The sequence below is a fragment of the Mangifera indica genome, chromosome 17 (assembly GCF_011075055.1).
Source record: "Mangifera indica cultivar Alphonso chromosome 17, CATAS_Mindica_2.1, whole genome shotgun sequence".
Classification (NCBI taxonomy): Eukaryota; Viridiplantae; Streptophyta; class Magnoliopsida; order Sapindales; family Anacardiaceae; genus Mangifera; species Mangifera indica.
Window position 1 is genome coordinate 3,683,498 of NC_058153.1, and position 27,691 is coordinate 3,711,188.

The 27,691-nt window shown below is 35.4% G+C and overlaps 1 protein-coding gene and 1 pseudogene across 9 annotated transcripts; both read right to left on the bottom strand.

Annotated features, from left to right (window-relative positions):
* Positions 1–53: 53 nt before the first annotated feature.
* On the bottom strand, positions 54–20,975 carry LOC123200873 (annotated as a pseudogene).
* Positions 54–25,903, bottom strand: LOC123199894 (putative disease resistance RPP13-like protein 1). Of its 9 annotated transcripts, none has more exons than XM_044614929.1 (10): positions 23,899–25,903; positions 21,411–23,757; positions 21,119–21,285; positions 20,982–21,032; positions 5,070–5,343; positions 4,232–4,561; positions 3,066–3,182; positions 1,895–2,272; positions 904–996; positions 54–713 (listed from the first exon to the last, which is right to left on the bottom strand). In XM_044614929.1, exons 1-2 carry the CDS (start codon positions 25,797–25,799, stop codon positions 21,444–21,446), a joined length of 4,215 nt encoding a protein of 1,404 aa, XP_044470864.1. In that variant the 5' UTR covers positions 25,800–25,903; the 3' UTR covers positions 54–713; positions 904–996; positions 1,895–2,272; positions 3,066–3,182; positions 4,232–4,561; positions 5,070–5,343; positions 20,982–21,032; positions 21,119–21,285; positions 21,411–21,443. The 9 variants fall into 9 exon arrangements, with proteins under 9 accessions (XP_044470864.1, XP_044470859.1, XP_044470861.1 ...); XM_044614924.1 differs by adding an exon at positions 2,898–2,942 and having other exon boundaries at positions 3,034–3,182; positions 21,411–25,903; XM_044614926.1 differs by adding an exon at positions 2,869–2,942 and having other exon boundaries at positions 3,034–3,182; positions 21,411–25,903.
* Between the last annotated feature and the right edge of the window lie 1,788 nt (positions 25,904–27,691).

Here is a 27,691-nt window from a genome sequence, read left to right on the forward strand (position 1 = left end):
TACAGTTTCAAGGAGTGCAGAGAATATAAACTGATAGTATTTCACACTACAAATGTAATAAAGTGAAGTTGTATTGACTGATTTCCAGAAATGAAAATAACAATGTTCATTCAAGAGTACTGTAGCATGTTTACATAAACAACTGCAATGGTAACAAACTGAAATAGCACAAAAGAAGCATCAAATCAAAAACACCCAAACACTAATTCCCCTGCCAGCATTTGAGAGGCTGGTACTCTCCCCAAAACCCTATTCTTCCAATTTTTCCTTGCCCTTCTCTTTCTTCCCATTGCCTAAGATGCTCCCTTTCTCCCTGCGACAACTCTTGTAGCCTTGAGCTGACACCTCAACACTGGAAATCTCCGTGGTCCCCAAGGTTTGTCGCCAGCAGGCTGCATGTTCCCCTGGTTGTTCATTGCTGGCTGCACAATTTGTAAATGCTAACTTTTGGACACCTGTAGCTTCCAGGATGTTAACACTTGTCTCCCCCGCTAGTTTTCTCCCTGCTCTTCCCCTTTTCTTCTTCCTTACATATACACTAGACCTAACAATATCTAAGTAGATTACCTCACGTCCAAATTGGGCTGGGAATCTTTCATTCTCTTCTACTACATGTGACGGAATTGTACCTCCAGGGAGTTCCGCATAAAAGAAACTAAAGTTTTTATTGAACTGTGTCCTCAATGATTTTCTCCCATCAGAGCTATTATTGGCTGCAAGAGATAAACCAGGAAAAACATATGGTGAAAGTTAAGATACATTAAAGCCTGCTCAAATTAACACTTGAGTGTGTCACTTCCACATTGGTTAAGTTGATGTACATTTCTCATAATGGAAACATTATAGCTGGAAAGCCTGAAGAATTAGTACGCACCACAGAATAAAACAAACAGATAAACTTACATTTTAGTCAAAAAATTTAGAACCCCACTTTTCAGCAGCCAAGTTAAATATCACTTGAACAGCAGCTGCTTTGGATGATGGAATAGGTACGGCCTACACAGACAATAGAAGAAAAAGTAAAGACGAATATAATTACTAAGATTCCATAGATATAACAACAATGCCGCAAGGATCTACATTTCGATTAAAAATAAGAAGTGCTGATAACAGTGGCCAGTAAAGAATGGAGAAGAGCCCATTAAACTTTGTTGTGCATTATTTATTACATAAGGAAGCAGCACTTTCCTTCAACCATTTGAAAAGGAAAATTAGGGAAATACAGATGTATCCAAGGTAAGGAAAAAAACACACCTTAATGCTCCACTGACATAAAATATTAGCAGCATCAATAAAATAAACAATTAATATGTTAAAACCAGCAGTTACGTATAAGCAATGTATCAGTTCATATATATTATGCATCTGACCAAGACCAACACAATTTAATACCTGAAGATTAGCATGACTACCACGTTTGGAAACCCATTAAAAAAAACAGTTTCCTTCCCTTGTTTTTTATAATACAGCTTGAGACTGCTTTGGAATTTGCCAAGCTCAATTTCACTCTCCGGGGAAAGAGAAATGGTATTAGGTGTGTGCTCAACAGGTATTATCAACGCATGATCTTGAACAAGTGGGCCTTTAGGCAAAACACAATAGTAATGCTCTCCTATGCTAACAACCAGATGTGACTCCACATTTGGGCTTGATAAACAAAACCGGCACTCATTTGACTTGTAATTCAGTTTCAAGATACATCATCATTCAAACATTATATACATTTCATTCAGACAAAAAAGTTGCAATGAAATAAGAAAATAAATTTGCATAAGCTAAACAATATGTCAAAGCAGAAAGACTGAAAGCAAATTGAGATAAAATAAGCAAGAAACCATATTCACAATGGCCTAACCATTCAATTAGAAAACTGTTGCTTAAACAAGACACCAACCTGTTAGCAGTAGCAATTCCAGATGCAGATCTCCTGTGAGAACGGCTCTCACCTTCCATCTGTAGACTGTGCTTAAAGTTGCACTCTGGGCCCTTTTCACATTTTCCTTTGATAATAAAATCAAGACAAACACCTCTCAATCATTGTTCTCTTGCATCACCATCATGTCGAAAGTTGCATTTCTCCCCACGAGGACAAGTCCCAGAATATATAAATTTAAAACACAGCCTATTGCCGTCACCTCCATATGGTTTCTTTAGCATTAGCAGCTTGATCTACAAGTGTGTATGGAGACAAGGTAGTGTTTGGAGACTTCATGCTTATCTCAGCAGCAGACATAGTAGATGCCGGAGTAGGAGAGATTGCATGAATAAACTTCTGAAAAGATGATATTGGAACCAAGTGTTAGAAGAAGTACAAGATGAAGAGAAACTTCTCCAAAAGCAAAAGCAAGTACTGAATTGCCCATAAGCAGTATTATGAAGCACATATCATGCTAAAATGCAGAAAGTGCAGAGGTTCAAACCAATAAGAAATTCAAAAATACAAAGTTCAGCCAAAGGTTTGACTCAATCACTAAGGATGTCAATCGGTACAGGCCATGCCTAGAGTAGTCAGGGAAGGCTGCACAGTTTTTGTGCAAGCTTCTACATATTTGCAAGCTTGATATTTGTTTTACCTCATACAATTCTTCTAGCAGCCAAAAAAGATTCACAAGATAGAGAGTGCAGAGGTCCAAACCAACAAGGAATGCAAAAAAAAAAAAAAAGTTCAGCTGAAGTGTTGTCTCAATCACTATGGATGCCAATTGGTACAGGCCAAGCCTAGAGTAGTAAGTGAAGCTACAGAGTCTTCAAGCTTCCACATATTTGCAAACTTGATATTTGTTTTAGTTACTACAGATCTTCTAGAAACAAACAAAATCCACAGCATAGTTTAAAAGATAATGCAAAATATTGAATATGCACATATACATTATACCAACTTGCAAGGGATAATATACCATCGAGCAACAATGTCTACATTCATTAATCGAAACATCTGGTCACTGCATACAAGCATGATACAGGTATTGATACGGTGCCATGATATAACATGAAACTTTTCAACTCATCAAAATGATGAAAACAATTTTATACTTGTTCCAACTTGCAAGGGATAATAATCACACCTGTTTATCCTTGTTTCCAACAGGAGAAACACCCAAAAGCGAGTCGTGTGAACAACATCAATATTAGAGTTAGGTTCACGAGCATAGAATACTCCCTTAGAACCCGCAATGTGATAGCTTCACAAGGATGACCATTAATTAGAAAAAAGGCTTCTATCTGATACAAACAGCAAAGATGTGTTCAATCATAAAGACACAGTCAGCAATAAAAGCATGATGAAGCATACAACAAAGACCTTATCATAACTTGTTGGGTCAATGAGTCATCATGCTCCTTTTTTTATAATAAACAAATTATTACGTCCCTAGTAATGACCTTTAATTAAGTGTGGACTTAAATGGCAGGGAATTCTCAATGCCTTCAAAGAGGGAGATGACAGCTTGGATTAAGAAATTTGAAGAACTCAACAAAGCTTAAGTGTAGGGACATTTACCTGCAATCTATTTTAATTGTAAAACTATGAGTCTTGGTTTGATAAATCATTTTCATGTGAAAGCCCTCACAAACTTATTTTTGGATTTTTCTGATTTGGGCCAAAATGCCACTTTCGAATCATGGGAAAATATACTTTACCCCTCAAAATTTAAAATATGATATCTTAGCCCAAAATCAAATGAAATATAGATGCACAATCCAGTCAAACATGGTAGATATGAAAAGCAACAATTTGAGCCTATATCTTGATAACAATTAGATATAGCCATTAAAGAAACAATACAATTTAATGTAGGATTATGGTAAAAACTGTTCATCATTCACCCCATACTTTCATCTAATCTAGTAAATGTAGAATCAGTAACTTGCATATAAATTGGATTGGATGCAACATCTCTGGTCCAATAGTTCAACCTATTGTCAAAATATTATTCACTTTGGACACACAGTCATCTCTCTCATGTTTTACCGATATGAGACCCCTTACGGGATTCAGTGTCCTCACTGAGGTTCGCTCCACCATCATTTAAAAGGATACACAAAACTACTCTGATACCATTTATAACATCTTTGGTCTAATAGTTCAACTACTATTAAGATATTGTCTATTTCAGATATACAGTCTATCATGGTTTTATTTTTGAGTTTGTAACTCAAAACATATCTTAACAGTTTAAGAAGCTCATCAACTCTACAAATATACAAGCAATAATCTACAAATATCACATACCGTGGCTTGATCTATGCCACCAACTCTGATACAGTAGCATCACTGCCAAGTGAATCTGAGATTCCAGTGGGTATGTCAGATGTAGCAGCTCTGTTTGTGACCCCACTTGGCCATTCATTAGTGAGAACTGGTTATGGAAATCAAGTAATCAGACCTTGCTAGTGCTCGCAGATGGTCACTTAAAAGACAATTCATTTGCTTTACACAAGAAGTCAAGTATTCCAGGTTCCTCAGCTAGTGCTCGCAGAGCATCAACATCATCTTGACCATAGGCTCCAAACTGCTGACCATCTGATGATTGCCTACCAGATAAATATACCACAGATAAACCTAAACAGGACCACAGTGGATCAACAATAGAGAATGTATAAGAAGAATGCTACAAGCTTCAATACATTAGTTTCAATGCACAGGAGTCTAGATATTGTTTTGTCACAATTATAGCACTAAACTTGTTATTCCACAAACCAAACAAAACCATGAGCAAAAATTTTTGAGGCATTTGATTCATCATACAAAGACAGTTATTATACATATGGAGACAGTGCTGCTAAAGAAAAATTGTTGTTGATTTAACATTTAAAACAAGGTTTAAGGATTATATCCAAAACTGCTCCTGAAAACTCCCAAGCAAAGGATTGTAGATATAATTGAATGCAAAATTAAACCATTAAATGTACATGAACAGCATACATTATTATATATGATATGAAATGAATACATAAAATTGTGAGATAGAAGGTAAAACTCGTAAAATAAGAGCTTAGACTAGTAAAATAATATAAGTATGACAATGTAAGCAGTACTACGGTTTGAAGTGAGTTCGTAAAAATCATACCATGGAGAGTGAACTTGCCACTGATTTTCAACCAGAACAAATTATTGGAAATTTTGAACCCAACCATCTTGAAACCTTGATTGGCGGAGTCCTTAGAAGCATCGATTAGAACCTTGGCAGCACCAACACCGTAGTCGCTGACAAAGTAGGTCGGAAGAGGAATTTTACAGCGGCCTTGGATATAGTTCATAAACTCCTCCAGCCGGTCAGCTGAGTCCAGGAAAAACTGGCCCACACAGAGAAGTGCATCAAACAGACCAGCCGTTTTATTCACCTGGACTCAGCACAAGTACAGGGGAAATGTAAGTATATAAGCCCTATATACGTTAAGTACATAAACTCCATATATGTCTATGCAGCTTTGAGAGAGGGAGGAGAAAGAGAGCGACTGGAGTCGCTTTACTAGCTGGTTCATACGGCCTAAAACGTCGCCGCAGAGCAGAATTCTTGGATGAGCCATGAGAATGTAGGAGTTTGCACTTTCCACAGTGAGCAAGGAACATGAAAAAGCGGGTTCTTGCATTCATTTTTAGGTATTCGGGTCGATTACAAGCTTTACCCACAGGCCTCTGTACAACCCAGCCAATTTGCAAACCTTGGCACGACTTGTAATTTTGTAAGTTGTGCAAGGATGGGCAAGCTTTTCTTAAGGGTAGGATCGATCCTCTGATGCCTTTGCATGAAACTTTGATTTATTGTGAAGTCTATTTTTATATTAAACCAATTCAGATTTTATAATTAAAAATTATTACTGAAAAATTATTTTAAATATTCACCTTAAGATGATGTAAAATATTTATATATAAAGATTTACTGAAGGTGTTACAATGCCGTTACCTTAAGTAAGATCTAGAATGCTGCTACTGAAATGTAGGAGGCTAGGAGCATTGTTGGACTATCATCAGCCCACATCCGTGCTCCAACACTGCTGTCTCATTGGTGCTGTGAGGCCAATGAGACAGCAGCACCAACGTCGTATGAAGAGGACAATCATTAAGATGGATCACGGATGTGGGTTGAAAATTGGCTCGTGTATTGGATATGTGATATTCTCAACAGAAGCTCCAGACGTGGGAATTATTTTTCTAGAAACCTGAAGGTTTTTAAATGACTTCCCCTCCCGAAAATTTGATCATGATTAATAACTTAATATCACATATACTAAGTCTTGAGTCTTCCAAGTAAGAGTTCTCAAGAGAATCTATGATGTTTTACATATTCAAAATCGTTAGAAAAACCTAAATCCATGTAATCCCAAAGCTGCAATATGTTAAAAATATAGGGGTTAACAAAACTAGTGGAGTATTAAAACTTATAAAATAAAGACATGGATTCAAACCTTTGTTTGTGAAACCCAAAAATTGCCCACTTCAAACAGTGCAAGTTTTCCTGAAATGATGAAAAGCTGAGATTAGAGGGTTTACAAGGTTTATATACCAATTAAGAAAACATTGAATCAAGGAGTTTTTTATTACTTGATCTTCACACAGATTTTGTAGGCTATCATGTCAGCTTCTCTTGTACTATAAAACCAGTTTTTATCGTACATCTATTAGCTTTTGTTTAAACATGTTGTTGACACTCCGAAAATTCAACTTTGTTGATCAATCAAACAATCTTCGTCTAGCAATTTGCGTATCACTATCAATGTTAAAATGATAAAATCGGAATCAGATGTTAACACTTTGAATTGAAAATAGATGAATAGTTTCTAAAGATTGAACTGGTGGTAGAAATTTGTAAAATTAAAAAGTAAATTGAATGACCTCATATAGATAATATTAATATGCTTCTCTATCCTATTCCTCTTCCTCCGAATCGTAGATGAATTTGCGATCTATTGCAACATAAGGGATGTTAGCTATCTTAGGCCATTCTCGTCCTTTATCCCTCGTGCACTGTTTTTTCAGCAGGGGACAATTATTAATTCTTAAATCCAAAAGTGAGGATGTCAGGCCCTCTGGAAAGGATGAAAGCTGTGGGCAACTATAGATAACCAAAGTTTTAAGAGAAGTTAGGCCTTGAAAACCCCTAGAAGATAAGTATTTCAAGTTTGGAAAATTTTCAACGTGTAGGTCAATTAAAGAGGTTGGCAGCATCATTCCCATCTCATCTTCTGGAAAAGATACGACACCTGGACATCCACCTATACTCAGACTTGTAAGGCAGGTAAGCTTGTGCAATCCCCACTCCTTCAAACTCTTATAGATTTCGAGATTACCATGAACAAAAAGTGATCTTAGGTTGCCAGGAAAACCTTCTACTGGAAATGATTTGATACTTGGACATCCCTCTATTGAGAAACCTTCGGGACAGCTGAGATTGTGAAAGCCTTCAGGAAGCTCTTTAAGTTTCTCACATCCTGAGAATGAAATGAATAAATTGGTGTTGGGAAGCCCGCCTTCAGGGAAGCAAACAAGGTTTGGACAGTCGCCAACTACTAATCGTTGAAGACAGTTAAGATTGTATAGACCCCGAGGCAAGGAACTAAGATTTTTACAATTACAGACATGTATAGAACTGAGAGACATGTTGTTGTCAAATCTCTCAGCTATTGACGCTAGCATTAAGCAACCACTAATATGAAGAGTTGTGAGTGAAAATGGTAACTGTCCTCTTGAGGATAAAGCCGTGAGAGAAGGACAGTGGTGAATATCCAAGCGCCCAAGTGCAGATGTCCTGGTGTTGCTAATGAACGCATTTTGCATCATTGAAGATGAAGGAAGAGAAATATCCTCTGTATCATCAAACAAAATCTGCAACTTCTCACAATTTGATACTGAGAGACTTTCCAGAGATGGAGGCAGCTGACCCTTGACAATGAATGTCAGAGAATGACATTCATTGATCCACAAACTTTCAAGACCAGTATTGCCATGCTTCATTCCCTCTGGTAAGGAAGTTAGCATATAGCATTTTCTAATCTGAAGTGCACTTAGATTGGGAAAGAAACTGATCTCTGGAAATGAAACAAGAGTTGGTCAATCGTCAATACAGAGTCTTTTGAGGGAGATGAAGCTATGCAACCCTTGCGGAGGCTTCTCTAGAGAAATCTCATTAAGCCACAAACATATGAGTTTCTCACAACCCATGATACTTAGTCGTTCCACTTTCTGACACCCTTTCTTTATCCAATTACCGAACTCTGAATTTTTTTCTGGAGTCACAGAGGCCAGTGAATTGCAGCCAACCAGATTACTTCCCATTGCCTCTTTGTCTGCATCCTTTTGTAAGTAGCCGTAAAAGGGATGATGTCTGCTTGAATTCACCAACAATTGAGGGCATTCACGAATTACAAGTTCCTCCAAGGAAGGAAGATTCTCAGGTAATATTCCTGTGAGTTTGGGGCATTTGACGATTGAAAGCTTGCGGAGGCAAGCGTAAATTCCAGCATGCTCACTTTCTTTCAACGGCTCCCAAAGGTTCCATTCTGGCAAATATTCAAAACGAAGAGTCTCCAGTGACCGAAAAGGCTTCAAGTTGCTCTGTCCATAAAACTCAGAACCAATACTTATTATTGTTGTCATCCCTTTGATAGTGAGATCTTTGAGTGAGCTTAATTTTCCGAGAGAAGGTAAAGATGTACAGTTTACACAGCCCTCCAATCGTAAAACAACCATGTTGGAAAAAGATGAATCTCCCATCCAAGACGGAAAATTCTTACTGCAGTAGCCTTTAACGGTGAACTCTTTTATATTTTCATATGGTCGAAGCATGTTAAGTACCCTTTCCTCTCCAGTCTCATCTCTTGAGCCGTCAACATCGTACCCTGATTCTAAATAAAATGGTTCTATATCCATTCTGTCACCATGATACCCCCATTCTAAAGACAATACTTCTATACCTTTTTTATCACTTAATATGGGTTCTCTGATGTCTTGAGAATTAGTTACATTCACTAATCCTGAAATGTAAAGTGTCCCAGTAAGAAACTTCAAATCTTTCAAATCTTTCAAGCAAGATCCGTTATTCTTACCCACAATAAAATTAGACAAAGTCCGTAAACATCTCAATTTTTTTATTCCCAATGGCATTTCTTTTATCTGATTTGCATATCTAATGTTAAGGTGACGTAGATTGATCAAGTGTATCATGTCAGACAACTTCATGAGGTAAAAACATCCTTCTAAGATCAAACTTTGCAAGTTGAATAGAGAACTTGTTGATTTGGGTAAAGTTTTTATCCTAGTGTAAGAAAGATCAAGGTATCTCAAGTGTTTCAATTTTCCAATTGAATCAGGAATCTTTACAATATAATACCTTTTTAAAGACAACACCCTCAATTTTTTTAACCTTAACAGCAGATTAGGGAGTACCAGATTTGCCATATAATGATGATAACGGGAATTAGCATCATGTAAGAGTACACGGAGAAAAGTTCTCAACTGCTTGAACTCAATGAAATCCTCAAATTTCTTTCTACCATCATAATCAATAGAAATATAAGAAGAATGGCGTACCCTTTCAAAATTTTGTATTTGCTTGTTTGCACCCAGTCCATCTTCCATCCTAAAACTTGCTTCTCCAGACGCCCATTCCGCCAAATCGTTGACAAGGTCATGCATTATAAATCTAGAATTGTTAGCATTTGACTGTTGAAAAATTGACCTTGCAACAAGATCACGAAAATACTCACAACCCAAATCTTCCAATTGTTTGTGATCTTCCGATTCTTGAATAAGACCTTCCGCCAACCATAAAAAGACAACTTCTTTTTCTTCAAATTCATAATCTTTCGGTAGAATTGAACAATAAGCAAAACATGTCTTGATATGTGCAGGAAGGTGGTGATAGCTTAGCTTCAAAACAGGTGGTATCCCCTTTTCAACAGGTAAATCCCAAATTTTGCTATTCAATATATCAATCCAACCATCATCATACCTCCTCTTTGAGTGTAGAAGGCCACCAAGAGTCCTTGCTGCCAACGGCAAACCTTTGCACTTTTCAACTACTTTCTGACGAATCTGCTCTAAATTTGGAAATTCAGCAATATCTCTTCCTCGAAATGCATGCTTCATGAAAACGGACCAGCAATCATGCTCTGATAGAAGTTTTAAGTTGTAATAGTCACCGGAGGCTACTGTTAATGCAACTTTTTCATCGCGTGTTGTCACAATGATTTTACTTCCAATTGCTCCAGCCATAAAGGGAGATTTCAAATTTTCCCAGAAGTCATAATCACTGGTCCAAACATCATCCAAAACCAGTAAGAACCTTTTATCAGCAATTTCCTCTTTTAGTTTAAGCTGCACTTGATTCAGATCCTTCAAATCACAAGGTGAGAGAGTTATGGACTCGAGAATTGCTTTTGAGATTCTCAAAATATCGGAATCGTCAGAGACACAAACCCATGCTTTTATGTCAAACTTGAAATCTTCCAATTCCTTGTCATTGTTATACACAAGCCGGGCAAGTGTCGTTTTGCCAAGGCCTCCCATGCCAACAATGGGAATAACAAGGAAGTTAGCTCCACTTGATTCAGCAGTTGACATCATTTCGATTATTTTCTTTTTATCTTCATCTCTGCCGTAAACAGCAGGTTCAGTTGGCAAACATGTAGTTGGTGGAAGTCTTTGTTGTTCAGTAGAGGACGGCCGTCCAGTAATAATCTTCAATCCAAGATCAGTTCTTAGTTTGAAGAGTCCTTCCATCCGGCAAGTAATATCTTTTATCTTTGACCCCATGCTAACTTTAGACTTAATAGCACTTGGGCTCAAAGTATTGATTTTGTTGAAGCAAGCAGGAATGCAGCTCAGAATCTTACTAGTGCTGGCCTGATCTTCAGCCTCCAACTTGCGGCCTAAAGCATCAGTTGCAAACTCATCTAGTATGTCCTCCACATCATAAGCCAAGTCTTTGAGATTGTCCAGCCACCGTTTCACAGCCCTGTTGGTCAGTTGCTTCTCCTCGGCATCATTGAGTACTGCTTCGATCATCTTCAACGTTTCTTCCCACTTCTTTAGCTTCGAACCAACCCCCTCCTGAAAGGCAAATTTCAGCAACTCCCTGGACGCCAGCTTGTCAAACAGCACCTGAAGAAAAGCAGAAAGAAAGAGCTCCGCCACCATGATTAAGTCTTCAGAAACCGAATTAGTTACCAAGAGAAGAAAGAAAATGATGAATAAGCAAGCAAGAGATAATGCTTTTGTTTCTCTATGGACAAACAATAATGGGAAATTATTAAAAATGGCCGAAATACCTTCCTATTAAACAAAAATACCCAAAATCACTATTTTCAAACAAAAATAGACCAATTCATTATCCTTAAGCAAAAATACCCATGACTTTTTTTAGAATACCAAAAATACCCTTCCCTTCATTTATATAAACCTTCTCACTCACTAGAAAGGGTTAAATGAAATTTTATTAAAATTAGAGGGTATTTTGATATTAAACATTGTAAGAGCATTATAAATTTCTCAATGAAATTTTAGGAATAGATAATTGAGGAGTCAAATGAAATGTTATTAAAATTTGGGGGGCATTTTGATATATTGACTCATATTTTTCAGATTTTCGAAGAATTTTTCGATTGTTGTTGTTCTAGGGTTTTTCAACTTTTAGAATTCGAATTTCAATTCCATTTTTTCGAATTTCACCGTTTTACGATATATCAATTCGTATTTTTCAGATTTCCGATAAATTTCTCGATTGTTGCCATTCTAGGGTTTTTCAACCTTTAGAATTCGAATTTCAGTTCTATTTTTTCGAATTTTACCGTTTTACGATATATCGATTCTTATTTTTCAGATTTCTGAAGAATTTCTCGATTGTTGTCATGCTAAGGTTTTTCAACCTTTAGAATTCGAATTTCAGTTTCGTTTTTTCGAATTTTATCGTTTTACGATATATCGATTCGTATTTTTCATATTTCTGAAGAATTTCTCGATTGTTTGCATTCTAGGGTTTTTCAACCTTTAGAATTCGAATTTCAATTCCGTTTTTTTGAATTTAATCATTTTACGATATATCGACTCATATTTTTAAAATTTTTGAAGAATTTTTCGATTGTTGCCATTTTAGGGTATTTCAACTTTTAAAATTCAAATTTCAATTCCGTTTTTTCGAATTTAACCGTTTTACGATATATCGACTCGTATTTTTCAGATTTTCGAAGAATTTTTCGATTGTTGCCATTTTAGGGTATTTCAACTTTTAGAATTCGAATTTCAATTCATTTTTTTTGAATTTTACCGTTTTACGATATATCGACTTGTATTTTTCAGATTTCTGAAGAATTTTTCGATTGTTACCATTCTAGGGTTTTTCAACTTTTAGAATTCGAATTTTAGTTTCGTTTTTTTGAATTTAACCGTTTTACGATATATCGACTCGTATTTCTCATATTTTCGAAGAATTTTTTTATTGTTGTCATTTTAGGGTATTTCAACTTTTAGAATTCGAAATTCAGTTCCATTTTTTCTAATTTAACCGTTTTACGATATATCGACTTGTATTTTTCAGATTTTCAAAGAATTTTTCGATTGTTGCCATTTTAGGGTATTTCAACTTCGAAAATCTGAAAAATACGAATTGATATATCGTAAAACGCTGAAATTCAAAAAAACGGAATTGAAATTCAAATTCTAAAGGTTGAAAAACACTAGAATGGCAACAATCGAGAAATTTTTTAGAAATCTAAAAAATACGAATTGATATATCGTAAAACGGTGAAATTCAAAAAAACGAAACTGAAATTCGAATTCTAAAGGTTGGAAAACCCTAGAATGGCAACAATCGAGAAATTCTTCAGAAATCTAAAAAATATGAGTCGATATATTGTAAAACGGTGAAATTCAAAAAAATAGAACTGAGATTCGAATTCTAAAGGTTGAAAAACCCTAAAATGGCAATAATCAAAAAATTCTTCGAAAATCTAAAAAGTACGAGTTGATTATTATAAAACAGTGAAATTTGAAAAAACAGAACTGAAATTCGAATTCTAAAAGTTGAAATACCTTAGAATGGTAATAATCGAAAATTTTACATCGTAAAATGTGTCCAAGAAGCACAAAAATCGAGAAACTTAATTTAAAATTCTAAAACTACATATTAAAAAATCTTAAAACAGAAAAAACGGATATAAAATTCGAAAATTACGCGTCGAGAAACCCTGGATGTGAAAAATATCAATTTACCCCCTGAGAAAATGTCTATAACAAACAGGTCCAATATTTATCCCTTGCCCCTCAGTAATTTTCGAAGTTATTATCGCGCCCTGTAGTTTCAAAATTGTTAATTTTCCCCCTAATCCACTGTGACATGGCAAATTTAAGAAACGCCTACAGTAGACTAACAATAGCAACCGGATCCCTAATAGTTTTAAAAAGCCACTTAACCCCCCTAACCGCTGTCACAGTGGGCTATTCATCTTTACAGTGGAAAACACTGTTCCACTGTCGTACTACCGATGACTTCCGATGCATTGTTCGGCCAAAAATTGCTTATTTCGGCCTCCAATTTCAACATAAATCGAATCTACATATGTTTTAACACAAAAACCCTCAACAAATTTAACAAAAACAACCAAAAATCAAAACATATTAAGCATTGTTCAAACCGCAAACCCTAATATTTCAAACCGCAAAATCTCACTCAAATATCAATAATATGAACAATAACTTGATTCAAACAAGATCACGGAAGATATACTAACTTTCTTGACCATTTTCGGTTGCCGGAGAGCAAGAAAATCGTCGGAAATGGCTTCACAGTGGGACGACAGTGGAACGTCGATTCAGAGTGGGAGAAAAAGTCTATTTTTTTTGGATTTGTACAGTGATTGTAGGCATTTTACAGTGGGAATTGTGAAATTTTGGCTTGTTTATATATAGGGGTGGTTTAGACATTTCACAAATATTGGGTATTTTTGCTGAAATATGAATTTTTTGGGCAATTTCCTTAAGCCCCCTTACTTTTGCCTTTTTTTATAATTTCCCAACAATAAATTACACTAACGAGTTGACAAAGTCAACCAAAAGCATTGTCACTAAAAACAAAGGATTCGCTCAAACGTCGCTATCACATACATATGCTTTGCAACTTTCATTTTTTGTATTTTCTGTATATATTACTCAAACGTCGCTATCACTAAAGTAACTTATACGATTTCTTAATTGCTGTTAATCAATTACAAATAAAACAATATTACGTTTTCTACGTTATCTTCATTGGAATCAAAATGAAGTTTCATATTTTCCTGATGACATAGAAACTGATAATTTAGAATATGTATCTTCATTATCAGAGTATGGGCAAACTACCATTTTTCATCTAAATTTTGATGCACTGTCAAAATTATATTTATAAAGTTTAAAATATCTAAAATCTCATTTATTGATCAATTAGGATTCATATTTTTTATTAGAAGTAGTGGTAAAATTATTATTTTACTAATAATATTAAAAAATAAAATTCATTATATTTTCTCCCATAAATTTTAAAAATTAACATTTCATTATAACCTAAAGATTTCTAACTTTGAAACGTTATATTTTTCTCTCCAAACCTTAAGAGCTGTTTTTCTCCCCTCCGACCACCAATTTTTAACACCAATGACCTTCGCTTTCTACCCTAAACCATTGGTCGATACACGGGAAATACTCTTGAGTAGACCGCTTTGTTGGAGATAAAGAGATCTCCATATCTCTTTGTGGATGAAAAGACGACAATGAGACGAAGAGATATGGAATCTTCGTCTCCGATGAAGAGACCCTCTCCAGATTATTTTTCGTGCGTTATCCAATGGTTTAGGGTGGAGAAGAAATGGCATTGGTGCTGAAGGAGTGAAGAAAATATTTGAAAGGAAAAATGTAACTTTTCAAAATTAAAAAATTTAGACAAAATTGAAGTTGGTAGTTTTTAAAACTTAGAAGAAACAATCTAATAAATTTTATTTATTTTTAAATATTATTAGTAAAATAACAATTTTATTCTTGTGTTTAATAAAAATTTTAACGACAATTAATTTATGGGTGAAACTTTTTTTTCAACTTTCAGTTTGCTTTTGTATTTTGACTTATGACTTGTGACATATGATGATATATCATGCATTGCAACTTCCAGTTTTTGTATTTTGGCCCACCCAAAGTTTGCTTTTTTTCCCAAATTCTTATGTATTATATTTTAAAAACTCAAATATTCATTTACCAGCGATTAAAGTTAACCAAATTTATTTGTTTTAAAATTTTATCTCATTTCTCCTTCAAATCCAAAAAATTAATAATTTTTCTAGATAAAATTTTAAAAAATAATAGTTTTGCTCAATAATTTATTTTTTATTCTTCGGCCACTCCTTCCGACACCATCTCTGGCAATCTTACCTCCCCCTTAACAAGTTTGAGAACAAATTTATGCGTTTTTGTCTAGTGAGCGATATAATAAATGATTAAAACAAATTAAAAATGGCTCCTTCGAGCCCCTGATCTAAACATAATGGTGAAACTAAAATTCTTGCTGTAGTGTCAGATCACTCGAAAGTAAGCGTGTTTGGATCTACAATGCCCCCACTACATCTTTACCCTTATCGTGTTATAGTCCCTCTGTTTGCTTAACGTAGAAGCAAGGAAAATTTTAGGACGAAATCCAATGAAACATAATTACCTTTTTCATCTATACAAGATTATGGTATAAATCAAAGTACTGTTTCAGGTCCCTACAATTATAACTTAAAATTATGCGAAGAGGTAAGGGTAAGTTTTATCCGGGGTGGATTCCATTAGTATGTATACAAAACGTAATATTAAATATACGTATTTTTTATATAATTTTTATACATCATTTATATATCATTTTATCATTGATTACTTTCACATAGTTTATTAACATACAGAATGACAATTCGGTGAGATTTGTGATTTTTTCTATTGAGATATCTGGCAGTACAATTTTTTATTTTTGGGATGAGTGTGTACCTATCGTAAATTTAAATGACAGTCCAATAAAATCAGTTATCTCTTGATATATCCTAATTATCATTATATTCTTTCATAATTTTTAGTTAATAATAATGTAATTTAGCAAAATTCTGTTGGACAAAACTAGGACTCTTCATATGAGAACACCATTCTGTTGCGCTATTACGTAAAAGAAAATGATAAATATGGGAGAAAATAAAAGATGCAGACTGGACTAATGAATCTGTTTGAAAATGAGTACAACTGAACTCCACCGTAACTGAAGGAGGATCACGAATTCATATCTGAAATTTAATTGATTGACTGGGCAAAACACTCTTCTCCGGAACAGCCAATCCAGCACCAGAACTAAACCAGTTTTCGGCTGTTGAGGGCTGTATCTAACCCAGATTCTGCACACGTTTTGATTTCGGTTATCAGTAGAACAGAGCAATATATTGATGTAGTTGCCTTGGATTATATTGCATGTATAAGAAAAAAGAAAAGTCTGATTATTCATATGAGCTTTAAATTTAAATATAATCCAGTGTTAAAATTGATTGTTCAGATGAGCTTTAAATTTAAATTTAAATACGCACCAATCATCTAATTATGTTAAAATAGATTGTTAGTTATAAAGGTAAAAAGATTATTTAATTAAAAATATTAAAAACCCTTAAATTTTATCTCATTTTTCTTTATTAGTTTAAAAATCTAACAATTTCTCTCTCGAAGTTAGAAAAGTTATTTTTTTTCTTTTTCTCCTTTACCAGTGACCATCTCCATTTCAGTCAATAGCTGGCCTTCCCACCCATTGTATTCGTCTGTCCAAATGAAGATTGGCATCTCCATCACACTTCGTCGAAGATCTAGACAAAAATGAATGGAAGTGGTCGAGATTCATCACATAACGAATCTTCAACAAAGCTGCTTTGATTTATCGTATTCGTGGCTATGTCTTTGTTTGGGACACTGGAGAGAGCATTGACAAAGAAGAAGGTATGCGAGTTCTACTAGAAAATGGTTGCCTAAGAAGAAAGCATCGACAAAGAAGAAGGTATGTGACATCAAGGTGCTACCAAGGCGGTTCTATTGTGCCAAAACTCTAAACCTGTGATAAAAGGTACTAGATTAAGAAAAAAGGTATCAGCACATTGGTGTTCCCTTCCTAATAGCTTGATTGAAAAGGTCTCTCTTATGCTTGTGAGAATATGTTGGCACAATTAAGATGCAGATTAAATATTATAATAAAACTATGTATACACTTTTGTGTAAACAGATAATGTGTTATCATATGATTGAATAATTTTAAATTAAAGATAAAATACTAATCAATCATATGATTACATACCATTTGTGTACTCAAAATATATATATATATATATATATATATATATATATATATATATAATATTACTCTAAATATTATTAGAATTTAACAGTTATATATGGCAATATAAAGAGTGACACTGACGACAAGCATACTTTGAACTGACGACAGCTATTTTTCTCCCTGCTCTTTCTCTTTTCTTCTCCCTTACATGTATGCTGGACCTAACAATATCTAAGTAGATTACCTCACGTCCAAATTGGGCTGGGAATCTTTCATTCTCTTCTACTACATGTGACAGAATTGCACCTCCAGGGAGTTCCACATAAAAGAAATTAAAGATTGAACTGTGTCCTCAATGATTCTCCCATCAGAACTATTATTGGCTGCAAGAGATAAACCTGGAAAAAGATATGGTGAAAGTTAAGATACATTAAAGCCTGCTCAAATTAACACTTAAGCATGTCACTTCCACATTGGTTAAGTTGACGTACATTTCTTATAATGGAAACATTATATCTGAGAAGCCTGAAGAATTAGTATGCACCACAGAATAAAATAAACTGATAAACTTACATTTTTAGGCAAAAAATTTAAAACCCAACTTTTCAGCAGCCAAGTTAAATATCACTTGAACAGCAGCTGCTCTGGATGATGGAATAGGTACAGCCTACACAGACAATATAATAAAAAGTAAAGACAAATATAATTACTAAGATTCCATAGATATAATAACAATGTCGCAAGGATCTACGTTTCGATTAAAAATAAGTACTGATAAGTGCAGCCAGTAAAGAATGGAGAAGAGCCCATTAAATTTTATTGTGCATTAATTATTACATAAGGAAGCAGCACTTTCCTCCAACCATTTGAAAAGGAAAATTAGGGAATTACAGATGTATCCAAGTTAACGTAATACAAAAACTGTAGGGAAAAATGCACACCTTAATGCCCCACTGACAAAATATTAGCAGCATCAATAAAATAAACAATTAATATGTTAAAACCAGCAGTTACTTATAAGAAATGTATCAATTCATATATATTATGCATCTGACCAAGAACAACGCAATTTGATACCTGAAGATTAGCATGAGTACCACGTTTGGAAACCCATTAAAAAAAACAGTTTCCTCTCCTTGTTTTTTATAATACAGCTTGAGACTGCTTTGGAATTTGCCAAGCTCAATTTTGCTCTCTGGGAAAGAGAAATGGTATTAGGTGAGTGCTCAAAAGGCATTATCAACGCACGATCTTGAACAAGTGGGCCTTTAGGCAAAGCACAATGTCATCATTGAGAGAAAAGATGCATCATCAACCATAAACCTTTGTAACTTTATAGCCTCTTTGATGATTTTGGTGAGTAAAGAATCAGCCATCAAAACACAAATGGTAAACATAGAGGACCATTACTATTGTCATGCACATTGATTGCCAAGCAATAATCTACAAATATCACAAACCGTGGCTTGATCTCTGCCACCAACTCTGATACAGTAACATCACTGCCAAGTGAATCTGAGATTCCAGTGGGTATGTCAGATGTAGCAGCTCTGTTTGTGACCCCACTTGGCCATTCATTAGTGAGAACTGGTTATGGAAATCAAGTAATCAGACCTTACAATTAGAAGATGGCCACTTAAAAGACAATTCAATTGCTTTACACAAAAAAGGATATGTTAAGAACAATGCAACTATTCCAGGTTCCTCAGCTAGTGCTCGCAGAGCATCATCATCATCTTGACTATAAGTTCCAAACTGCTGACCATCTGGTGATTGCCTACCAGATAAATATACCACAGATAAACCTAAACAGGACCACAGTGGATCAACAATAGAGAATGTATAAGAAGAATGCTACAAGCTTCAATACATTACTTTCAATGCACAGGAGTATAGATATTGTTTTGTCACAATTATAGTGCTAAACTTGTTATTCCTCAAACCAAACAAAACCATGAGCAAAAATTTTTGAGGCATTTGATTCATGATACAAAGACAGTTATTATAAATACGGAGACAGTGCTGCTAAAGAACAATTGTTGTTGATTTAAGATTTAAAACAAGGTTTAAGGATTATATCCAAAACTGCTCCTGAAAACTCTCAAGCAAAGGATTGTAGATATAACTGAATGCAAAATTAAACCATTAAATGTGCACGGACAGGATGCAATATTATATATAATACGAAGTGAATACATAAAATTGTGAGCTAGAAAGTAAAACTCATAGAATAAGAGCTTAGACCAGTAAAATAATATAAGTATGACAACGTAAGTAATACTACGGTTTGAAGTGAGTTTGTAAAATCATACCGTGGAGAGTGAACTTGCCACTGATTTTCAACCAGAACAAATTATTGGAAATTTTGAACCCATCCATCTTAAAACCTTGATTGGTGGAGTCCTTAGAAGCATCCATTAGAACCTTGGAGGCACCAACACCGTAGTCTCGGACAAAGTAGGCCGGAAGAGGAATTTCAGAGCGGCCTTCGATATAGTTCACAAACTCCTCCAGCCGATCAGCTGAGTCCAGAAAAAACTGGCCCACACAGAGAAGTGCATCAAACAGACCAGCCGTTTTATCCACCTGAAATCAGCACAAGTACAGGGGAAATGTAAGTACATAAACCCCATATACGTTAAGTACATAAACTCCATATATGTGTATGCAGCTTCGAAAGAGGGAGGAGAGAGAGACCGACTGGACTCGCTTTACTAGCTGGTTCATACGGCCTAAAACATCACTGCAGAGCAGAATTCTTGGATGAGCCATGAGAATGTAAGAGTTTGCACTTTGCACAGCAAGCGAGGAAAATGAAAAAGCGGGTTCTTGTATTCGTTTTTAGGTATTCGGGTCGATCAAACGTTTTTTGCTTGTCATACCAGGTTGACTTACAAGCTTCACCCACAGGCCTCTGTACAACCCACCCAATTTGCAAACCTTGGCACGACTTGTAATTTTGTAAGTTGTGCAAGGATGGGCAAGCTTTTCTTAAGGGTAGGATCAATCCTCTGATGCCTTTGCATGAAACTTTGATTTATTGTGAAGTCTATTTTTATATTAAACCAATTCAGATTTTATAATTAAAAATTATTACTGAAAAATTATTTTAAATATTCACCTTAAGATGATGTAAAATATTTATATATAAAGATTTACTGAAGGTGTTACAATGCCGTTACCTTAAGTAAGATCTAGAATGCTGCTACTGAAATGTAGGAGGCTAGGAGCATTGTTGGACTATCATCAGCCCACATCCGTGCTCCAACACTGCTGTCTCATTGGTGCTGTGAGGCCAATGAGACAGCAGCACCAACGTCGTATGAAGAGGACAATCATTAAGATGGATCACGGATGTGGGTTGAAAATTGGCTCGTGTATTGGATATGTGATATTCTCAACAGAAGCTCCAGACGTGGGAATTATTTTTCTAGAAACCTGAAGGTTTTTAAATGACTTCCCCTCCCGAAAATTTGATCATGATTAATAACTTAATATCACATATACTAAGTCTTGAGTCTTCCAAGTAAGAGTTCTCAAGAGAATCTATAATGTTTTACATATTCAAAATCGTTAAAAAAAGCTAAATCCATGTGATACCAAAGCTGTAATATTTTAAAAATACAAGGGTTAATAAAACTAGTAGAGTATTAAAACTTATAAAATGAAGACATGAATTCAAACCTCTGCTTGTGAAACCCAAAAAATTGCCCACTTCAAGTAGTGCAAGTTTTTCTGAAATGATGAAAAGCTGAGATTAGAGGATTTAGAGGGTTTATTTACCAATTAAGAAAACATTGAATCAAGGAGTTTTTCATTACTTGATCTTCAGACAGATTTTGTAGGCTGTCATGTCAGCTTCTCTCGTACTATAAAACCAGCTTTTTATCATACCTCTATCAGCTTTTGTTTAAACATGTTATTGACACTCCGAAAATTCAGCTTTGTTGATCAGTCAAACAATCTTCGACTAGCAATCTGCATATCACTGCCAATGTCAAAATGATAAAATCGGAATCAGATGTTAACACTTTGAATTGAAGATAGATGAATAGTTGCCAAAGACTGAACTAGAGATAGAAATTTGTAAAATTAAAATGTAAATTGAATGACCTCATATAGATAGTATTGATATGCTTCTCTATCCTATTCCTCCTCCTCCAAATCGTAGATGGTTTTGTTATCTATTATAACGTAAGAGACGTTAGCTATCTTAGACCATTCTCGTCCTTTATCCCTTGTGCACCGTTCTTTCAGCAGGGGACAATAATTAATTCTCAAATCCAAAAGTGAGGATGTCAGGCCCTCTGGAAAGGATGAAAGCTGTGGGCAATTATTGATAACCAAAGTTCTAAGAGAAGTTAGGTCTTGAAAACCCCTAGAAGATAAGTATTTCAAGTTTGGAAATTCTTCAACGACTAGGACAATTAAAGAGGTTGGCAGCATCATTCCCATCTCATCTTCTGGAAAAGATACAACACCTGGACATCCACATATATTCAGACTTGTAAGGCAGGTAAGCTTGTGCAATCCCCACTCCTTCAAACTCTTATAGATTTCAGGATTACCAAGAACAGAAAGTGATCTTAGGTTGCCAGGAAAACCTTCTACTGGAAATGATTTGATACTTGGACATCCGTCTACAAAGAAATCTTCGAGACAGCTGAGATTGTGAAAGCCTTCAGGAAGCTCTTTAAGTTTCTCACATCCTGAGAAAAAAATACTCAAATTGGTGTTGGGAAGCCCGCCTTCAGGGAAGCAAACAAGGTTTGGACAGTCGGTAACTTCTAATCGTTGAAGACAGTTAAGATTGTATAGACCCCGAGGCAAGGAACTAAGATTTTTACAATTCAAGACGTATATACAACAGAGAGACATGTTGTTGTCAAATCTCTCAGCTATTGATGCTAGCTTTAAGCAATGATCAATATAAAGAGATCTGAGTGAAACTGGTAACTGTCCTCTTGAGGATAAAGCCGTGAGAGATGGACAGTCGGCAATATCCAAGCAAACAAGTGCAGATGTCCTGGTGTTGCTAAGGAACGCATTTTGCATCATTGAAGATGAAGGAAGAGAAATATCCTCTGTATCATCAAACAAAATCTGCAACTTCTCACAATTTGATACTGTGAGACTTTCCAGAGATGGAGGCAGCTGACCCTTTACAATGAATGTCAGAGAATCACATTCTTCGATCCACAAACTTTTAAGACCAGTATTGCCATGCTTCATTCCTTCTGGTAAGGAAGTTAGCATATAGCATTCTCTAATCACAAGTGAACTTAGATTGGGAAAGACACTGAGCTCTGGAAATGAAACAAGAGTCGGGCAATCCTCAATACAGAGTCTTTTGAGGGAGATGAAGCAATGCAACCCTTGTGGAGGCTTCTCTAGAGAAATCTCATTCACCCACAAACATATGAGTTTCTCACAACCCATGATACTTAGTCGTTCCACTTTCTGACACCCTTTCTTTATCCAATTACCGAACTCCGAATTTTTTTCTGGAGTCACAGAGGCCAGTGAATTGCAGCCAACCAGATTACTTCCCATTGCCTCTTTGTCTGCATCCTTTTGTAAGTAGCCATGAGTGGGATGATGTCTGCTTGAATTCACTAACAATTGAGGGCATTCACGAATTTCAAGTTCCTCCAAGGAAGGAAGATTCTCAGGTAATATTCCTGTGAGTTTGGGGCATTTGACGATTGAAAGCTTGCGGAGGAGGCACGGGTAAATTCCAGCTTGCTCACTTTCTTTCAATGGCTCCCAATGGTTCCATTCTGGCAAATCTTCAAAACAAAGAGTCTCTAGTGACTGAAAAGCCTTTGAGTTGCTCTCTCCATAAAACCCAAAACCAATACTTACTATTTTTGTCATCCCTTTGATAGTGAGATCTTTGAGTGAGCTTAATTCTCCGAGAGAAGGTAAAGATGTACAGTTTACACAGCCCTCCAATCGTAAAACAATCATATTGGAAAAAGATGAATCTCCCATCCAAGATGGAAAATTCATACCGCAGTAGCCTTTAACAGTGAACTCTTTTATATTTGCATGTGGTCGAAGCATGTTAAGTACCCTTTCCTCTCCAGTCTCATCTCTTGAGCCGTCAACATCATACCCCCATTCTAAAGACAGTACTTCTATACCTTCTTTATCACTTAATATGGGTTCTCTGATGTCTTGAGAATTAGTTACATTCACTAATCCTGAAATGCAAAGTCTCCCAGTAAGAAACTTTAAATCTTTCAAATCTTTTAAGCAAGATCCAGTATTCTCACCCACAATAAAATTAGACAAAGTCCGTAAACATTTCAATTTTTTTATTCCCAATGGCATCTCTTTTATCTTATTCACATATCTAACGTTAAGATGACGTACATTGATCAAGTGTCTCATGTCAGGTAACTTCATGAGGCAAGAACATCCTTCTAAGATCAAACTTTGCAAGTTGAATAGAGAACTTGTTGATTCGGGCAAAGTTTTTATCTTATTTGCATCTCTAACGTTAAGGTGACGTAGATTGATCAAGTGTCTCATGTCAGACAACTTCATGAGGCAAGAACATCCTTCTAAGATCAAACTTTGCAAGTTGAATAGAGAACTTGTTGATTTGGGCAAAGTTTTTATCCTAGTGTAAGAAAGATCAAGGTATCTCAAGTGTTTCAATTTTCCAATTGAATCAGGAATCTTCTCGATATAATACCTTTTTAAAGACAACACCCTCAATTTTTGTAACCTTAACAACAGATCAGGGAGTACCAGATTTGGTATATAATGAGAGTAGAAAAAACGATCATGTAAGAATACACGGAGAAAAGTTCTCAACTGCTTGAACTCATTGAAATCCACAAATTTCTTTCTACCATCATATCGAATAGAACTATAAGAATAATGGCGTACCCTTACAAAATTTTTTGTTTGCTCGTTTGCAACCAGTCCATCTTCCATCCTAAAACTTGCTTCTCCAGACGCCCATTCCGCCAAATCGTTGACAAGGTCATGCATTATAAATTTAGAATCATGAGCACTTGACTGTAGAAAAATTGACCTTGCAACAAGATCACGAAAATACTCACAACCCAAATCTTCCAATTGTGTGTGATTTTTTGATTCTTTAATAAGACCTTCCGCCATCCATAAAAAGACAAGTTCTTTTTCTGCAAATTCATAACCTTTCGGTAGAATTGAACAATAAGCAAAACATCTCTTGAGATGTGCAGGAAGGTGGTGATAGCTTAGCCTCAAAACAGGTAGTATCTTATTTCCATCATGTAAATCCCAAATTTTGCTGTTCAGTGTATCAATCCAACTATCATCATACCTCTGTGAGCGTAGAAGGCCACCAAGAGTCCTTGCTGCCAACGGCAAACCTTGGCACTTTTCAACTACTTTCTGACGAATCAGCTCTAAATTTGGAACTTCACCACTAACTCTTCCTCGAAATGCATGCTCCTTGAAAACGGACCAGCAACCATGGTCTGATAGAACTTTTAACTTGTAATAGCCACCACCGGGGGCTGCTGTTGATGCAACGTTTTCATCGCGTGTGGTCACAATGATCTTACTTCCAATTGCTCCAGCCATAAAGGGAGATTTCAAATTTTCCCAGAAGTCATCATCACTGTTCCAGACATCATCCAAAACCAGCAAGAACCTTTCACCAGCAATTGCCTTTTTTAGTTGAAGCTGCACTGGATTTAGATCCGTCAAATCACAAGGTGAGCGAGTTATGTCCTCGAGAATTGCTTTTGAGATTCTCAAAATATCGGAATCGTCAGAGACACAAACCCATGCTTTTTTGTCAAACTTGAAATCTTTCATTGCCTCGTCATTATACACAAGCCGGGCAAGGGTTGTTTTGCCAAGGCCTCCCATGCCAACAATGGGAATAACAAGGAAGTTGGCTCCACTTGATTCAGCAGTTGACATCATTTCGATTATTTTGGTTTTATCTTCATCTCTGCCGTAAACAGCAGATTCAGTTGGCAAACTTGTAGTTGGTGGACCTCGTTGTTGTCCAGTAGAGGACGACCGTCCAGCAATATTCTCCAATCCAAGTTTAGTTCTTAGTTCAAAGAGTCGTTCCATCCGGCAAGTGATATCTTTTATCTTTGACTCCATTCTATCATTCGGCATAATACTTCGGCTCAAAGTAATGATTTGGTTGAAGCCAGCAGAAAGCCAGCTCGGAACCGAACTAGTGCCAGCCTGATCTTCAGCCACTAACTTGTGGCTTAAAGCATCAGTTGCAAACTCATCTAGTATGTCATCCACATCATAAGCCAAGTCTTTCAGATCGTCCAGCCACAATTTCACAGCCCCGTCCGTCAGTTGCTTCTTCTCGGCATCATCGAGTAATGCTTCGATCATCTTCAACGTATATTTCCATTCCTCGAGCGTTGAATGAAACCCCTCCGGAACGGCAAATTTCGGCAACTCCGTGGGCGCCAGCCTGTCAAACAGCACCTGAAGAAACGCAGAAAGAAAGAGCTCCGCCACCATGATTAAGTCTTCAGAAACAGAATTAGTTGTCAAGAGAAGAAAGAAAATGATGAATAAGCAAGCAAGAGATAATGCTTTTGTTTCTCTATGGACAAACAATCAAAAACGCTAACCAGTTGACAAAGTCAACCAACAGCGTTGTCACTAAAAACAAAGGATTGGCTCAAACGTCCCTATCACATACACATGCATCGCAACTTTCAGTTTTTGTATTCTCAGTATATTTTACTATTACCGTTGCTAAAGTAACTTATACGATTTCTTAATTGCTGTTAATCAATTACAAATAAAACAATATTACGTTTTCTACGTTATCTTCATTGGAATCAAAATGAAGTTTCATATTTTCCTGATGACATAGAAACCGATAATTTAGAATATGTATTTTCATAATCAGAGTGAACTCTGGGCAGTCAAATTCCAATAAAATTATTAGCCCAGAGATTGTTAATTTCTTTAGGCCGAAAGACTCATTCCCACCCAAGGTTTGCGTTTTATCATATCAATAACAGAAAATCATATCAATATAAATATACATTTTCAATAAAACTATATAAACAATTATATGATAACATATTTATAAGTGTATATATTTGTATAAAAAGATAGATACATATAATATTATTCATATATTTTTTTTATAGAATTTAAATATATAATTGAATATTATTTTATTTTTATTTTAAAATTATTTAATTATATAATAAAATATTATTTATGTTTATAAATTATATATTAAAAATTATATATATAATTTTAGGGTAATTAATTAAAATAGGCAAAAAATTAAGCGTTTATACGTTTTTAGGCCACCCTAGAAAAGTTTTACCAAAATAAGCAAACCGTATTTTTTTTACCCTTTTTACCCTTATGTTGAAAAACCCAGTAAAAATATTTTTTCTGAGAATATGCGTCGGTTTACGGCGGTTACGATGGTAGCTAGGGATTTTACAGTGAAACCCTAAATATGTCGAATGTATATGGATGTTTTTGAATGTTTCGAACGCTTAAAATGATGTAGTTTCGATGTTAATGGATGCTTAGAAGTGTAGCCGTTGAGAGACAAAAGCGCAAACTGTGAACAGTGTCACGCAAACCGTGAACAGTATCACGCAAACTGTAAACAGTGTCACGCAAACTGCACAAATACTGTTCACATCGCGCAAACTGCTTGCAAAATCATGCAAAAAATACTGTTTACAGACTATAATATCTACTTTTGCGCGATGTAAACAATGATTGCGCGATGTGAACAGGTTTGCGCGGTGTAAACAGTGTTTGCGCGATTTGCGCAGTTTGCGTAACACTGTAAATTTGCGCAGTTTGCGTGACACTGTAAATTTGCGCGTTTTTGTCTCTCAACGACTACACTTCTAGACATCCATTAACATTGAAACTACATCATTTTAAGCGTTCGAAACATTCAAAAACATCAATATACATAATTCGACATATTTAGGGTTTAGTGTAAAATCCCTAGCCACCATTGTAACCACCATAAACCGACGCATATTCTCAGAAAAAATATTTTTACTGGGTTTTTCAACATAAGGGTAAAAAGGGTAAAAAAAATATGGTTTGCTTATTTTGGTAAAACTTTTTTAGGATGGCCTAAAAACGTATAAACACTTGAAATTTTGCTTATTTTAATTAATTACCCATAATTTTATTTGAATGATAGTTAAGTGAAATTTATGGTTTTTTGATTGAGATCTCGTCAATAAAATTTTTTCTTTTTTTTAATGAGTGTGTACCCATCTTATATTTAAATGATCTAATAAAATCAATTATCTCATAATATATATTAATCTTTTACTTACCTAATTTTCAATGTATTCTTTCATAATTTTTAGTTTAAAATATTATAATTTAACAAAATTCTGTTAAACAAA